General features: G+C 39.9%; 1 protein-coding gene across 1 annotated transcript in view; it reads left to right on the forward strand.

The window, feature by feature from the left end:
• TRPM6 (transient receptor potential cation channel subfamily M member 6) overlaps nt 1-17434 on the forward strand; it is a 71259-nt gene that overhangs the window by 26858 nt on the left and 26967 nt on the right. The window contains exons 14-23 of the mRNA XM_035891731.1: nt 455-589; nt 1649-1929; nt 3010-3238; nt 3831-3986; nt 6775-6909; nt 7868-7996; nt 10063-10314; nt 11285-11459; nt 13046-13160; nt 14867-15066. Of these exons, the coding sequence (XP_035747624.1) occupies nt 455-589; nt 1649-1929; nt 3010-3238; nt 3831-3986; nt 6775-6909; nt 7868-7996; nt 10063-10314; nt 11285-11459; nt 13046-13160; nt 14867-15066 (1807 nt within the window). The remainder of the gene's footprint in view (nt 1-454; nt 590-1648; nt 1930-3009; nt 3239-3830; nt 3987-6774; nt 6910-7867; nt 7997-10062; nt 10315-11284; nt 11460-13045; nt 13161-14866; nt 15067-17434) is intronic.

Consider the following 17434-nt stretch of genomic DNA (forward strand, 5'->3'; position numbering starts at 1 on the left):
TCTTTCCTCTTAGTCAACACAACAAAATGTGAAGGGATGCTAGACATGCCATCCTTTGGAGGAAATGGTCACCAAAAGTTCAGAGAAATTCTGTCTTTTAAAGGGCTTAATGGCACTTTCTATAAGGGTAGGCACCTGGAAAAGCTTCCAGTCTGGGTGATTCCAATCTGGTAAAAGCCCTGTTGTTGTTGTAATTGGTGGACGCTATCGAGGAAATCAGTATTTTGAATTTAGAGATTCAGCAAAATGTATATTTTTAAAATTAGATGTGAAACAGGGTATTTTTTCCTTGATGGTATAAGCTCCCGTGGTAGTTCTAGTGATTGCTGACTCACTAGTCTTTGAATAACATCAGTTTCTACAGGCACCATTGCAATCAGAGATAAGTACAGGCAAACTAAACCTCTAATCTGCATTTCTCTCCTTGTGCTTTATGGTATGCCTTTGGATCTAGAGAGTGCTCTCCAGCTTTTCTCAGAGCCTGTCTCATTCCCTTCATCAGAGTAATCAGACTGGTAGCAGAATGGGATCTGCTGAAAGTACTTTGCATTCTCAGTTCTTCAGAACAGCACAGCCTTACAAATACAAGGTAATGTAATTGCTTATTGTAGACTTTGCTTAGGACGTATTAGGCTGCTAATCATTGAGAGATTTTAGACATATGGTGGTCAGGCTGTTAGTTATCATAATTCTACTTAAATTCCAGTGGAAGCAATGCTTTACTGCTCACTGTTTATAATGTAGAGATCTTGCAATTTTAATGTTGAAATCAAGCTCAGACTCCCCCTGTGATACTTTTAACTTCCATCCATTTGTTACTAAGGGCTTTTGTTCAGTGAAATGTAGTATCACCAAATTGCTGAATATCAGGTATGGCTGAAAACTGTTCTTATTTGGAACCAACAGTAGGAATTCTCTGACTTTCCAAATGTTTTTTCATGATTGATTATTCTCATGATGAAAGTAGCTACAGTAAGCCTGCTAAGAAGAGATACAGTTCTGATATCTGGAAAGCAATGACAGAGTATTTTCTTTCAAGGAAAGAATGATAAAAGAGCAAAGATCACCACATTCATCTGGCAGACAAAACATAAAAGTAGAATGAATTTAAATGGCTTTATTGGAATAGTCTGAGTCAAATGAACCCATTATAGCACTGAGACAACTTCACTTATACCAATAAGACTTTTTCTTTGCCTTTAGTGGAGAAATATCCAGACACGGATGTATAGCAAGTTTACATTACAAGTGTGGCAGACAGTAAAAATCTCTCTCAGTATCACAAATCCATGGTGTACGTTTCAGTCTACTGATTGCTTTTTCTCCTGTCATGACACAAGTACAAGAAAAGGGTGAGAGTAGGATCTTGATATTACGGGGCTTGGAGACTGCCCAAAACTGTGGAAGGGGAGTCTACAAATGGCATGGGTAGAGAGCAAGGAGTGTTTTTCCTCCACTGATGTTACCAACTTCTTAGTACTGCTAATCTGAATGTGATCCTACCTGTGGTTTATGACTTAAATGTATATAATAATCAAATAGTTCGGTACGTGCAAATCAGATTTGCGTGCAGTTTCATTCACATAAATCTGAACCTCAGCCGTTCATTGAGATTTTCTTTTTTTTTTAAAAAAAAAAAAAATTGTAGGAAAGGTCCACTGCTTTCCATAGGTGTAAGAAGAAACCAAAAGACGATATAAACTTTGCAGAGAACTATGAGTCACCTGGCTTTATCTACCCCTATAATGACCTCCTGGTTTGGGCAGTATTAATGAAAAGACAGAAGATGGCAATGTTTTTCTGGCAGCATGGAGAAGAAGCCATGGTCAAAGCTGTCGTGGCTTGTAAACTCTACAGGGCGATGGCACATGAAGCTAAACAGAGCAACATGGTGGATGACACTTCGGAAGAACTCAAGAAGTACTCAAAGTATGAGTTCTCCCTTTACTTCAGTTAATAAAGTTATGCAGTTATGCAGTGCTTAGAATGGTTAGATATTTTCCTAATCCACTAAGAGTTTGTAAGATTAGTGGTGCTATGGACTACTGAGCATAAAAGAAATAGTTTCAGCTGCCCACTGTTCATATTATATAATGGAGCTATGTATCGGTGTGCAGCCTGGTTGAGAGTTAAAAGGAAAGCTATTAGCATGTTTCCTAGTTGCATGTTTGAAAATTAAAATATAGGTGAGTAATGTGTGGCTCACTGTCTGCTAAATGGTCAAATGGAAGATTGAAATTCCCCTTACAGCTTCCCCTCCAGTTCAACTTGCTAAAAAGCCATATGGCACATATGTGTTGGACTTCTAAAATCACTAACATGTGGTAATGAGCAAACTAAAATCAGTGCTTAAATCCTGCTCTGTGTAAGACCTAAAGAAAAATGTATGCTGAAACAACTAAATGAATGAAAAATGGAGTATACCAAGAATTTTCTTCAACTTCATAGTTTCATGTTAGTGTTCTCTGGTAGCTTTTCATGCTAATGACACATTGTATGCTTTGTAGACATCATGCCTCAGATTCAGAGTACAGTAAGATGTACTGTCTTGTTTTGCATGCAGCTCCAAAGTTTAATTTAAAGGAAGGTGTATCATCCTTGAGAAATCTTCCCTCAGAGATGTTCAAGAGCGAGTGTAAAAGAAGAGGCTTTTGCAACTGCCTGCAATGCTTGCCCACAGTGATGATGAGCCTGTTGTTGAAGGAAATACACAATGTCATAGGGTCCGTTTTGATCACTGAGTGAGATTACGAACAAAACAAATAAAAAAAGTAGAAAACAGAATGAACCTAAACCTTGTGATTAGGACTAAATAGATGTACTGCCCAAATTATTTTTCGCTAGAAGATATTGATAAAGCAGCAGGAAAAATCAGAGAAAGCATACTTACTGAGATTGTTAGCTGAAGCTGAGTTAATGGAGTTTTCAAACCAACCTCTTCGCAGCAGTGATTCTGAGTTTTGACTAATCCCTGTTAATATATTAACTGTTAATTCCTTTCTGCTCTAGGGAATTTGGGCAGCTTGCTTTAGATGTGCTGGAGAAAGCATTCAAACAAAATGAGCAGATGGCCATGAAGTTGCTGACTTATGAGCTGAAAAACTGGAGCAACTCAACTTGCTTAAAACTAGCAGTGTCTGTGGGGCTGCGGCCTTTCGTATCCCACACTTGCACACAGATGCTGCTGACTGATATGTGGATGGGACGCCTGAAGATGCGGAAGAACTCCTGGTTTAAAGTAACATCGCTCTAGCTTTTTCTGAGCATTTAGATGCTGTTTAGGTGCTTTATATATGTCTTTGTGCTCATGAATGTGTCTAGCACAGCTTCAGGCAGATGTGCTTAAGTGTGGATTGGAATGTGCGTATCTGGGAGAGAAAAGAAAAGGCAGGGAGGGAAGGCAGTACTTGCTTCTGGTTTACTTCTTTGCAAAAGCGGCAGTGGGATGACATTAGGAGAATGCATTTTGTGAGGGCTTTTTTTTCCTGCTCCCATTCTCTCACCACCCTTCAGTCTCTCCCCACCTGCTCTCACTGCCCCACGTTGCTGGTTCTCTGGCAGAGCAGCTGATGGACAAATGCCTTCCAGACATTAGGAGCAGTATCCAAAGTATCTCCAGATACCATGACACTCTTCAGAGCCACAAAACAGGAACACACTTCTTCCAAGGCTGTAGGAGTGTGATACAGAGATTCCCTGCACCAGTGGCTCCCTCCCAGGCCAGTGGAATTGCCGTGGGTTTGTGCTGGCACCGTGCATGGCTGACTGTGGCCTCAGGCCTATGCTATTGCTACTGAATTAATTTCCTGAATCTTGTGTCTCTCTTTTAGGTCATTATGAGTATTCTCCTGCCTCCCACCATCTTGATGCTGGAGTTTAAAAGCAAGGCAGAAATGTCTCATGTGCCTCAGTCTCAAGACTTCCACCAGTTCACATGGTATTATGGGGATCAGACCCCAGCCAGCTCTAAAGATACTCTGTCTCTGGTTAGTCTGCAATGACCAGTCATTTGTGTGTCAGGGTCTGTCTGTTTACCACAGTATAATCTTGAGGAGTGAGGAGAAGGCCATCAGCTGGAAGTGGCCCAGCTCAAGAAGGGCCCAGTTCTTAAGAAGTAAGGGTTTGATCCCTGGCTTAGATACAGGCTGAAGTGACCCTGGACACATCACTTCATCTGTCCTGGGTGTCACTTCTGTACTGGTCATAATGAGAAAATCCTTCCCAACCTCACAGGAGTGTAATGAGATCATAATTATGTGTCAGTTTTGCAGGTTTTTTAGGGCACAAAATCTATACAAGCTGCAGATAATGCCTATGTAATCTTGTATACCAAGTAATCTAAGAATGGTTTCATATCAATGACAAAATCACATCCATAAAACTCCATTCAGGTTGCCCAGTTGAGCTGCCCAAAGCAGGGGAACAGCAGAACTGAGGCAGTCCAGGTCCCGTCCTCTCCAGCTCACTCTTGCCTCTTGCTCTGCCTGGCCAGCAGCCTCTGCCCTACATCTCAGCTGCAGCCTTTCCTCCTCTCCATGGCCGTCCTTCGCTCTTGGTCTCTCCTTGAGATTTTGTTTCCTGAACTACATCATAGACCTTCCAGAGGTCTATCTCCTGCCCTCCTTGTTGAAAACCAGGTAATCTCTACATCTGTATCGCTGGAGCCTAAGCAGACATGCCATTTAAAACACTAAGGAAGCACTGTGCTTTTGGTTTAGTCACCTGAACTGAGTCCTGGAACACTCTGCAGGGACCTGTGGTTGCACAAAAGTCCTTCTTAGGCCTGTTTGTGGAGAGTCTCCAGCATAGGTGAAGTCTTTGCCCCTCAAGATCTGAATTTCCCCAGACTTCTACTAAGCAGAATTGCCTGTCTTTTCTTTTTCTCATTCTCTGCAAAGCATTCCTTGAACTGAAAATTTCCGAAAGTTTTCAGTCTGAGGTAGACAGCAGACATGGAGAATTTCCGTCCAAAAGGATAAATGTTGGTGAGATGCTAACAAATGGCAACAGGATTGTCAAGTGAGAGCTGTCACACAATCTTTTTTGCTCTGCTCTGCTTATCTTAGAGAAGATGAGCGTTGTAGATTGCTTGGGACCTTCTCAGTTAAATTTGAATTTATATAAAATAAAATAGAGCAGATTGCCGTTGAGGGCTTTCACAGCAGCATGGTAGGCCTGTCAATGCCACACTTTTGTTTTGTCTCTCTGATGCAGAAAAATGTGCAAAGCCATTATCTCCTGCAGTGCCTGTCTAATATAGTCAGTTAAAAAATGCTTTTTATGGGGTTAGGTAATAGCTATGATACAGAGACAGGAAAATTGTAATTATTTGCAGCAGGACCACCCCTACAGACTGGTAGAAGGCAACACAGCAATGTGCATGAGCGCTTTCTGACCTGCCTCAGATAGGGCTGCTTCCTTCCTGCGCTAGCAATAAGTTTAACTTCTGATTTTACCTAACACAGAGTGGTTTTTTTAAACAAAAGGCTGAGCTACTGCTTTTTCTTAAATACTTTGATATGAAATACTATAGAAAAATGTACAGAAAATTCCAAGTGTACATGTGCTATATAGAGCATCTTTTACACAGAGTCATACATTCCAGTGGCCTACTGCAGGTGGAATTTGCACGCCTTCATGGGACAAGTTCTCTCCTTCACATTGGAGGATCTGATGTTAACACATTGGGATGATTCTGTGTATCAAATTCTCTTGTTTGGCACTTTTTGGAGTCTAATGTGATGAAAAAAAATCAGTTTTACCCCAATAACCTAAGGAAATGTTGTGTAGTAGGCATAAAAACATCACGCAAAAAGTGCTGTACTGCAGATGTCTAGTAGCAGTAAGTTTTAGCATTGATATTAGCCAAGGCAATTGATTGGCATTGAAACAAAACTGAACAAGGTAGTTTGGTTCCCTCAGCCTTGCCCAGCTATTAGCTATTTATAGTTCCCCCAGGCCAGTCTCCTTCATCTCTGGAAACTCCTTTTAGCACCTTCTGGTTTTGTCAGCTGCCTACTTCTGTGTGTCTGCAGTACTTCTTAGGCTTCAGCAGCGATCAGTTATTTGTACTTTCAAAGCAGTACTCAAGAGTCAAACTCTGGATACAGAATCAAGTGTGTTTGCTTTTTTGTTTTGGGTTTTTTTTCATGTGTGTTTTTCTGTTACTGAAGATAATAAAGAAGTTAGCTGCATTTTTTGTAGGCAGATCTTTGTAAGAGAGTACTTATTTCATCCTCATCTTCTAATCAGGTGTACAATACATCAAAAATAGCAATTAGATTCTGTATTTAGAATTTTGCTGTCTTGACATTTGCTGTGCAACTGTGTACATGAGCAGAAACATGATGCTCATTCCCTTACTTCAGAATGTGCGACAGTTGTCAGTGGAGTTCTAGTTAACACAGTTGAGTTGTGGTGGGAGTTGTTATTTATCTGTATTTCACAGATGGGAAAAGCGAGACACAAAGTCATTATGTGACTTTGCTTAAAGAAATGTGTGGCAGAAACAGGAGTGGGTTCAGGTCTGCTGACGCCCTGTCTACTGCCTGTAGTCATAAGAGCAAATGCTAAAAGAGTACTTATAGTGGAAAAGTGTGCATGTTAATTATTGCGAATGAGATGGTTGTAACCAGACAAAATCAAGCTACAGTCATGATCTGTATATTCACAACAAAGCTTAAACATCTGTGCCTGTCTTCCCTCTAACATGACACAACCTTTGCAATCACAGACCATGGTTTCTTACTTTTAAAATCCTGTTTCCTTTTAAAGAAGGACTATGATGTGGAGAAGGTTGCTCAGAAGTCTGATGGAAGACAAATAGACAGTGGACAAGGAAACCTGCCTGGCACTAGGAAAATCTATGAGTTCTACAACGCACCAATTGTCAAGTTCTGGTTTCACACGGTTGGTCACGCTAGAACTTGGATTGCCAAACCCTCCTTTGATCCTTCAAATACCGCTTGATGCTGCTTTTACTTCAATTAAGTGAAAAGTTTTTCTACTAAAATCATGCATCTGCATTAGAACAAAACAAAAAAATCAATTATAAAGAACTAAACAAAAACCCTAGCACAGCTTTTTACAGTGGTTAATTGCACTTGTAGAGATAGATTTGAAGCTGCCCTTAAATACCTTAAATACCTCACAGATACTCATTATCCTTTCTTTAGGAACTGTTTCTGAAGGAGTATCAATCTGTAAGAGATCGTTTGCTATAGAGAAATAAGCATTTATTAGATCCATTTTAGTAACTAACCTTGTGTCAGTAGAGCTTAGGATGTTTAAGATCAGGCTGCCTGTTGGGTCAGACCACCATGTACATGAACTGTTACTCCTTTAACAGGGTGTCATTGACTGCTTCATAGGTTGTTAATCTGTTATCTCAGGTACCTTGTAGCATGTTCTGGTACCTTTAAAATATATACTTTCGACTTGATACTGTGATTCTGTGTTTGGGAAGGCACTGATTAACCAGCAGTGATTCATGTAGCTTTGAGAACGGGTTACTTGCTCCTACAGAAGGTTAGGATAAAAGCATAGCACTGCCTTTACATTCAAGTTACAGTGTGCAGATAAAATAATCTGTCTCGTACATGTATTTGGGGCCTAGGTGAATATGCACTGCAATAGTTCATCTTCTGCTTCCATTTTTTCAGCCCTAAAGCACCAATTTCCAAATGACGTTTAAGGATAAAGGATATTTCCATTAAAAAATACTTTGGAGAACTGGAGGAAGGATTTTGGTCTCAAAAATCTGACAGTGCCCCAGTAGTTTGAATACATGTAGTCAGGCTAATCATCTGCTTACAGAAATTTGTTGGAGATTTTTGTGCATATGTATTATATATTGTGTCTTTTGTAGATGGCGTACATGGCATTTCTCATGCTCTTCACTTACACTGTGTTGGTGAAGATGGAACCAAGACCGAGTGTGCAAGAGTGGCTAGTTATCATTTATATTTTCAGCACTGCTATTGAAAAAGTCAGGGAGGTAAGGTTTTCCATTCACATTTCCCATCTGTAGGGGATATATTATAAACCAGAGAATACCACAAACAGAAGATTGCCAAATCCTGCATTCTTTTTGTAGAGAATTTAGGAGAGGAAAGAATTATACAGGGCATTCATTTCCAAGAAGTCTTTTATTTGAAGACCAGTGCTTAGGCTTTGAAAGTGCATCTTAAAGTTTGCATCTTAAATCTCTATTTTTGTATGTAAAGCCAGTGGTAATGGGCAGGTCGGTTGAGAGTGATTGTGCTGAACTGAGATGTGGAGCCCCAATGTAGGCACCTGTTTCTTAATTATTTTGAGTGGACCATTAGATTTCTTGTAATGAATAAGGAATTTGTCTTTAGATACTTACTTTGAGTGTGGACATTGTTATCAATAGGTGTTACATGTAGAACAATCTATGGCTGTCCATCGAGTCTCACTGACCTTCTATAAATGAAACTGGAAAAAAACCACCATCATCTTTTAATGCTGGATTCACTGAACATGGAAAATTGTATTACAATCAAAATGAATCGCAGTTATTTGCAGTTGATTAGATCTGAGCTTCTGAACACAACTTGCACTCCCAACCTGAGGCTGGGGACAAATGCAGCTATGTATTTCCCAAATTATTCTATCTGATTGGACATATCTTCACTGTAGAATTGGCACATAGTAAACAATAGTAGTGTGAGTTGTCTTTTATGAGACATTTGAAACGCTCTACTTTTAGAGAAATAAAACCGCAAAAAAGCAGTCACAATTCTGAGTGAAGGGTGCCCTCAGAATTCTGCAACATCAGAATGAGAGAGGTGAGGGATTTCAAGGGGCAGCAGAAATGCTGGGAATATATTGAAGTTTGGATAAACGTACAAGTTCTGTGGCTGCATGAGCTAAAATTGAAAAAATCCGCACAGGGATTGTCTCGTTGAGAAAAAAAAATAATGTGAAATAGCAAGCACTTGGGAAATCACAGTTGTGCTGTTGCATCATGCTGATGGTGGGACAGTGGAAACATGAGCTCTTTCTATTGGAGACTGTGAAATTCATGTCTTCTACTTGATTTTCTTTGTCCACATACTAGTTCTGGTCTGGACTTTGTAGGACACTGTGTCTTACACGTGCAGCTAATTAACTGCTGAGGGCCTTGTTATATATAACTGCAAACCCCTATTTCTCTAGATTGTATCAACTAATTGTTAAAGCCTTAGGCCCTGATCCTGCAACTAGTTCCTCATGTGAGTTAGTCCAGCTGAATTGAGTAGGATCACTTGTTTACATTAATGTGTTCATATGCGTAAATTCTTGCAGGATCAGGGCATAACATTTCAAAATCTCTCCTTTGCTTGGTACTTATCAGTGTGATCTTACATAGCACTGCATAATTGGCCTCACTTGTACAATGTGCAAAAGTTTTATTTATGGCCTCCCAAAGATTCCACTTCATACATTTGCTCAGTGAAGCTTAAAATCCCTTTGGGGCACCTCACAGTTCAAGGAGTGAACATTTCATTCTTTACCTTGCTAGTTGCCAGCATTCTTTTTTTTTAGTATGTCCTTGGTGGGATACAAGGATCTTTCTTTGTATTTTCAGTCTGAAATAAAAGGCATCAGTTATTTTCCCATCAGCAAGGTTAGGTCGGTACTTTCCATGACTTAGGGGCTTTTGAAAGGGCTGTTGCAGGTCGTGACCATTCCTCTAGAAAATGCTTGTTAATTTATAATGTTATGTATGCATAACAGTTCTATACTGGCTGCTCTTTTCTGCTGAGGAATGTGCTCTTTAGTGAATGGGTTCAGGCTCAGAATCTGTTTTTCCTTAGGAAGAGCTGTTCTATTTGGTGTGGCATACTTGAGCAATATGACACTGTATAGATTAAGTACAAGCCTCAATTAACAGTGAATGGCAATATGCAGTGCACGGGCCTGCAAAAAAAAAAAGAAAAAGAAAAAACCCAATACATTCCTAAATACCATGAAACTGCAGACAGAAAAGGTTAAAGAATGTATCTGTGATTTTAATGGAGTATCGTTGTGGGGTTTTTTTTTCCACGCTCTACTCAGGTATTTATCTCAGAACCTGGAAAATTCCGCCAAAAAGTGAAGGTGTGGATTCATGAATACTGGAATTTTACTGATTCTATAGCTATCATCCTGTTTATGATTGGCTTTGGCTTGCGCTGGTCTGACCCCCCTGTTCAAACCGCAGGGAGGCTACTTTACTGCTTGGATATAATATTTTGGTATACTCGGCTCCTTGATTTTTTTGCTGTGAATCAGCATGCTGGCCCATACCTGACAATGATTGGGAAAATGGTAAGTATTATGCTTTGGAGCAATATTTTTGTATTTAAAGCATCTATTGAGGAACATGTAAAGGTCAGAAGTGACAGAAAAGAATGATGGTCAAAGGAGAGGTCACCTAATAATTCATAGTGAATTATCAGGTAATACTACCTGATAACACCATGTCTTTTTCTGTTTGTGAGTTGACCATAATCACATTTCAGTTCCCTCTAATTTATTCATTATTTGAATTTATTCACAAAACCCATTTTTGCTTTGTTCCTTAGAGAAGGGTTGCATTTGAGTTGAGTTTCTGATCCAACTTGATAATAGGAGAAAGAAAAATCACTGCCTCTTGCAGACAGGCTCTCTACTATAGTTAATTCCCCTAGCTCTTGGAAACTGTCTCATTATTATTTTACATTTTGATTCAAATAATTATATCCCATTTTAGCAGGCAAAGTTTCTCTGAGATCAAAGTTAATTTTTTTTTCTCTTTTGGTATAAGAACTGCTGCTGAACTGCTGCTTAGTCTTGAGGGACATCTGCAGATTCCCACTGTGATTTCCCTTGGTTATTAGGAACTATCTTATTAATACTTTTATATTCTGTCTTGCATAGTAATTTGATTCAGTGTTAGAAGGCAAAATCATTTTCACTGCTATTCCTTGCCCTCAGTTTGGAAGAAATACCACTGAGGAAAAGTAATATCATAAGGTCTCTTCATTTTTCAAATCTTGCTTAAGATGTTAAGAGGGACTTCAGAGGCCAGTAGGACTTGTGGCCTTTTTGGTCTAGGATGACTTTAACCTCTATGAAGTACTTGGGTAGTCCAGGTCATAGAAATAAAACATTTTTATTTCCTCCAGCATATTAGATTACTAGCCCTGTTTTTATATTCTGATTTGTAAAAGTAGTGATCGATCCTATTCCCTAACATGTATGTCTCCTTTACCTACGATTAACACAGCTAATTCTTTCATGCAAACATGTCTTCCAGACAGCAAACATGTTCTATATTGTGGTCATGATGGCCATAGTCCTGCTGAGTTTTGGCGTGGCACGAAAGGCAATCCTTTCACCAGAGGAGCCTCCTTCTTGGACTCTGGCACGAGATATTGTATTTCAGCCCTACTGGATGATGTTTGGTGAGGTCTATGCTGGAGAAATAGATGGTAGGTAATTTTCACAGTACAGCTCAACAGCTTAAATTTAACGTGGAGAAACATCTGCTTTAGACTACTAGCGTTTTGACTACATATCGAGTCTATTCTTTCTCGAACAATTTTGATTCCAGTATATATATGTGCTTAATGAATAATACTGCGTGAATAAAGGTAAGAATGTTACTTTCTTTGTTAAAAATAAAGATTAAGCTTTAATACCTTCAAATTTAGCTTTTCAGATGAAGTACATTGCAAAGCTCAGAGCAAAGCACATAGGGACTAATACTAAGCTAGTTCACAGTCAGGGGATCTGGCAGTAAAGTGAATCCAAAGCTGTTGATCTCTTGGAGGAAATACTATAAAGCTGCCTTAAAGGAAGAAAGGATAAAGGCAAAACAAAAAAAGGAAAAATAAGAAAGAAAAATTATTTTTCACCATAGTAAGAGTTACCTGCCATCATTCTCAAACAGATAAACCAGCTGAACATAGGAAAAATAGAACCAATCAATGTAAATAGGAAAAATCTTATATCTTGATTATGGCTTTGAACCTTGTCTCAGTAAGAGAGAAGAACCAGGCACTCCAGGAGGTATTTCAGCATTGCAGATGGAAGGCACTCTTGTGCTGCTAAGTGATGGGTATGAGTAAAACAGTCCCTAAAATAGAAAAGTAGGTATGCAAATAGATACGTTAGTTAAGATACATAGTTCAACATAGACCTCATTCATTAAAATAATTTAAGATGTAGCATCCATTATTATTGCTGAAACAGTCACATGGTGGCTATGTATTTTGGTTATATAAGGCAAAATTATTTTTATGAAAGCATACTGTTAAGTTTCACAGTTTAATCTATTTAATCACTTATTAATGCTGAACCTTTAGAAATTTGACACTTCCGAAATAAAGCTATGATTTCTCTAATAACTCTTTATGCCATGGAATATATCCTGAATGTAGGGCTGCTGCCTTATAAATGTGTTTTAAAAGTTCCTCAAAGGTGTAAAATTTGGTTAAAAATTATGAAGACTGACAAGTATTTATTTTGACAATTTAAAAACATTAAGAGGGATCCCTTGATTTCTATGATTTGTTGCTTCATCTCACAAATATTCATAGCCATATATCCTTCTGCACATGAGTTAATAGGATCTTACTGAAGCTCTAAAGGAATAACACTCCAGTACTAATAAAGCAGCCTTTGCTCTGTATCCTTTCCACAGTGAAAGCTTTGCTTTAAGGATCAAAGATTTTGATTTCGGTTTACCTGAGTGTGCGCTGTCTCCCAAATACATTTCAGCTGCATCATTTCTCCCCTTAACAAAAAGTCGGGGTGACTGGCATAAAACCTGATACATATGAAATGACATGTACAGCTTCTGAATTGCAATGGAAACTATGGGGTAGTAGTATCACGAAGAGGTCTCAGGTCTCCTCTATGTGGAGGTAGACTTTTTACTTGGAAATTTTGTGATCTATCTTCGTGAAAGTAATGAAGACTACTTTGTTTCTTGCTGGGGCAAACGAGGAGCACATGCCATTGCTACGCTCTGCTCTGATTTCCATGCTAACCATGGTATGTCCTTCACTTTCAGTCTGCGAAACCAATGAAGACTGCCCTCCTGGCTCCTTCCTCACGCCGTTCCTCCAAGCTGTCTACCTCTTTGTGCAGTACATCATCATGGTCAACTTGCTTATTGCTTTCTTTAAGTAGGTACCATGGTATTTTGCTGCAAAAGCAACTAATAGATGTTCTGCCAACACTTCTGCAAAAACCTTTCACCAAAAATGCCCCAGCAGGGCCATGTTGATGGTGGTTGTTACCCCATCTTCCATAGGGGTCCAGTGAATGAAAAATAGAATGGTGGGAGGCAGGGGGTGGTGAGCAGACACCTAAACTGTTTCGCCATTTAAACATAATCTGACTCTGTGAAAGTGGACAACTCCACTTGGCAAACAAGCAACATTAATTCAGCTCTGAAGTAATTTGTCCTTTGTTCCTAAAAGTTGTATTTGTTGTGCTGAGAGCCTATGTAATGTTCATCACAGGGTAGCCCAAGATTTAAACTGGCAGATAACTGGAGAAGGTATTTGAGCAAAGACGATAATGACTTTGTAGGAACATGCTCTTCCTTTAGGAAATAATTTGAAAATTCCTGTTGTTTGGTGCAATTTGATATGTTCTAGACTGCAGTCTAACTGTAGTGTTTTAACTATCTGCTTTTTAATGTCTGCTGCCAGGGTAAGAAGGGTCTTTATAGTAATTCTGTAGCAATTCACAGTAATTGTATAATAATTAATCAGTGTCTTTATAGTAATTCTAACCTTTCAAGTTTTAACAGGGAAATCCTTGTAATGGGTCAAGTTCTGTAAAACATTAGTAAAGAGCAGTCTAACCCACGTAGTTAATTATTTTTTCCCAAAGTTCTAGTATTTCTGGGGAAGAAAAAGTCAGATGTAGGTTAAAAAAATTTTGACTGAAGAAATGTTGTGATTAATATTCAAGAACACTGAATGATCAAAACTCATTCTATTCCCACTTCCAATTAGAAATCCCCTTCCTGAAATTGTGGCAAGACATCAATTTTTTTTTTTTTTTTTTTAATACACAGCTGTGAAATTGTAATTTGAATTATTTCTAGATTTAAACCTTCAGCAATGATGATATGTTAAATCTTCTGCCTAGTGGTTTGATTGTTCCAGAAGTGGGACCAAAAATGGGTATGAGCAATATATTTAATTATGCTCCCAGAAGTAAAGCTGATGTTTTTGTGATTGTATGCTGGATGTGTAGCATGATGGTGCAACTGAAATTACAGTGCCAGAAACCACAAAGTTGCTTTCCTGTACTCGGGTCTATGACAGTACATACAGGAAATTATTCAGTGCAACAATAGTCATGTTTAGTAACATCATGTCTCCAAAGAGTACCCTGCAGAAGAATTGCTCATGTAGCTGCCTCTTGTAGCAAGTGTTTTGTTTAGAGGGAGTGCACTGAAGAGCAGCAGAACCATTTTGTTAACACTCTTCCCTCAGCCTGACTCCTACATTTAATCCAGTCCAAAGAGGCAGACAACGCTGAATTCTCAGTTAGGCTATGTATTAAAGTTTAAATAATCTGGCTGAGATTTCAAAGCCACTTCAGGGATATTTTTTGCCCAGCTCCCATTAATGTGAATGGGAATTGGATCTCCAAATCCGTTAGGCAGCTTTGAAGATCTCATTCTCAGTGCACTAGCTGCAGGCACATGCTGCTGCTTTGTTAAGTGGAAGTTGCTGAGCTGATTTACCTCACTGGAGGGATACGACTTTTCTGCAGTGTCAAATTAGATCTGTAGACAAGCATTTTGTGCTGTATTGGGAGTATTCTTCACAGGAGTGTTTTACCCTCCTTACCCTTCTATCTCTCTTCTCAGTAATGTTTATTACGATTTGAAATCCATATCGAACAAGCTTTGGAAGTACAACCGGTACCGCTACATTATGACCTACCATGAGAAGCCGTGGCTGCCTCCACCTTTCATCCTCCTGAGCCACACTGGACTTCTGATAAACCGCATCTTCCACCGTCGGCCCCCAAATGAGCTCGATCAAGAGGAGGGTGACGTTGGACTAAGTAAGCAGAGCTAAGCTGTGGACCAAAAGAAATAGCTGATGAGGAATGTTTGCCAGCCTCCCATCACTTTGTAGCTCAGTTTCTCAAAAAAAAAAAAAAAGAAAAAGAAAAAGATATTCTCTGAGTAGGAGGCTGTTTTTATTTGCAAAACTGAATTTAACGTGCCTGCCTGAGAACTCTTGTAGGAAAAAGTGACTAGGGGAATGCTTTGCTTTGTGTTTGGCTTTCTCTCTGCTACATACTGTGCATCAGTCAGGTTACATCGCAACTCTGAGCTGAAATAAAGTGACAACAGCTTTTTCTGAGGATAAACATTAGGAAAAATTTCTGCACAGAAGGGGTTGTCGGGCACTGGAATGGGCTGTCCAGGGTTGAGTGGTCGAGTCCCCGTCCCTGGAGGTATTTAAAAGATGGGTGGATTAGGTGCTTAGGGACAGGGCTTAGTGGTGGGATGGCAGGGTTAGGTTAACGGTTGGACTTGATGATCTTAAAGGTCTTTTCCAACCTAAACAATTCTATGATTCTGTGATAGAGTAGCCTTATTTTGAAAGAAAATAAACAGTACCAGAGGTATACATTTCTGTACATTTGTCCTGGAAAGACCAACAATTCCTTTTTAATTGCCCAGAGGAAGTATCCACAGAGCCCTAGGATGGAGGAGATCCAGTGATGGCAGATGCAGAGAAAGAGCATGGGGGCCTTCCACCTCCTCACTGCATCCTTCCCTTCATGCTCTGGCTCATCACTGCACCTTAACCCCACCTCCTTCACCCTTCCCAACCTGGACTTCTCCATCCCAGGGTCCTTCCTAATGCCTCTTTAAAGCAATTCCAGTTCGCTGTCCCGCTGTTGCCAGCTCCTGCAGCTCTGCCAGGAGCAGCTGTAGCCAGTGTGGGAATGGCACCACAAGATGCTGGGATGGGAATGAATATTCAGTAGTGGGGCTTGGTGTTTGTGGTGAGGCAGGGGAATGGGGAGGAGGAGAGGCTGATGGCTGTAGCCTTATCTAAAAAAACACTAGGGAACATTGGAGCATGGTATTATACAGCCTCATCCTTTTTGATGCAACATACGTCCTTGATGCCTAATAACAGAGGTGAGCAGACCCTGCCTAGGTTACGCTTGACTTAGGATTTTCTCTGCTGAACATGAATCCCTGGAGATATCTGGCCTGCTCACAGGTGGTCACAGAGGTAAAAAATGGGCTTAACTAATCAATGCTGAGCCCCTTTACTGCTGCTCCCAGGCTCAGCTCCTCCATCAGGACTGGATACATCAGCCTGCCTTTGAAGCACCACTGCTTATTTTGTATGCATGCATAGTATAAGTTGCTGACGTAGCACAGAGGGTGCCTTACTTCTAAGGTGCATTAGGCACAAAGAAAACCGAAACACTGCTTAGCACATCTAAAAGTTCTTGGATAGAAGAGGTCTCATGCCTTGCCCACACTTCTCTCAGAAAGAGACTTTTTTCCTGTTTATGTACCTTTGTGTCCCTTTTCTATATACCTATGCATTGCTTGATAAGTTTCTGCTACTTAAATTTTGTGTGATCATAATTAACTGGTTTTATCACTGAGGATCCAGTGCCACCCTGTGGAAACTCAATGAAAATACCAAGACACAGAGAGTAAAATATTGGAGGCAAGAACACAGATGGGTTAGGGGGGAAAAGAGCCTAGGAGGTGGTCAGGTCTCATTCAGAGCAAGAGGGCACCCCAGAACTCTGTGGGGGGCTTCCCTGCTAAGCTATGAGTACACACTTGTAGCAAATGCTGCCGTGTTGCTTGGCACAGACATCCCCCTGGCAAGTGCAGTGAGGACTCTGGTATGTAAAAAAGGAAGGAAAGGAAGGAGCTTGGAAGGTGTGGAGTTTGGATCAGAGAAGCACCTTTTCACCATGTGCATTTCTACATACTGACTTACAATCGATCCATTCTCTCGGAAGCCTTGGTGTGCTAGAAGAATAGCAGCATGAGCAGCCCAAGCTGTGGAGTTTTAAACTCTTGAATGTGCTCTTTTTTGCCCAGTAATCTTGCTTAATGTTTACACATGTGAACATGTGAAGCAATTAGGTGAAGAGAAGCTTTGTAGCTTTGAGTACCTGAAAGGACTGTAATTGTTATAGGTGTCTAGTCCCAAATGAATGCCTGGACCAAATTACAGTGAAATCTTTGTAAGTCTTACATATCTACATCTAAGTCTTGTGAGTCGCATGTGTATAACAAAATACAGGAAAAAGCTTGGGAGAAAATAATCTCTGTGAGCAGCCATTTGGGTATGCACTCTTGAGGCTTTAAAAAGGAGTGCACTGGAATTTCTGTCTGTGGTTTTGCTTTCTATGTAAGGAAAGATAAAAAATATGTTTA

Source organism: Egretta garzetta, unplaced genomic scaffold, assembly GCF_000687185.1.
Source record: "Egretta garzetta isolate BGI_Z169 unplaced genomic scaffold, ASM68718v1 scaffold353, whole genome shotgun sequence".
Classification (NCBI taxonomy): domain Eukaryota; kingdom Metazoa; phylum Chordata; class Aves; order Pelecaniformes; family Ardeidae; genus Egretta; species Egretta garzetta.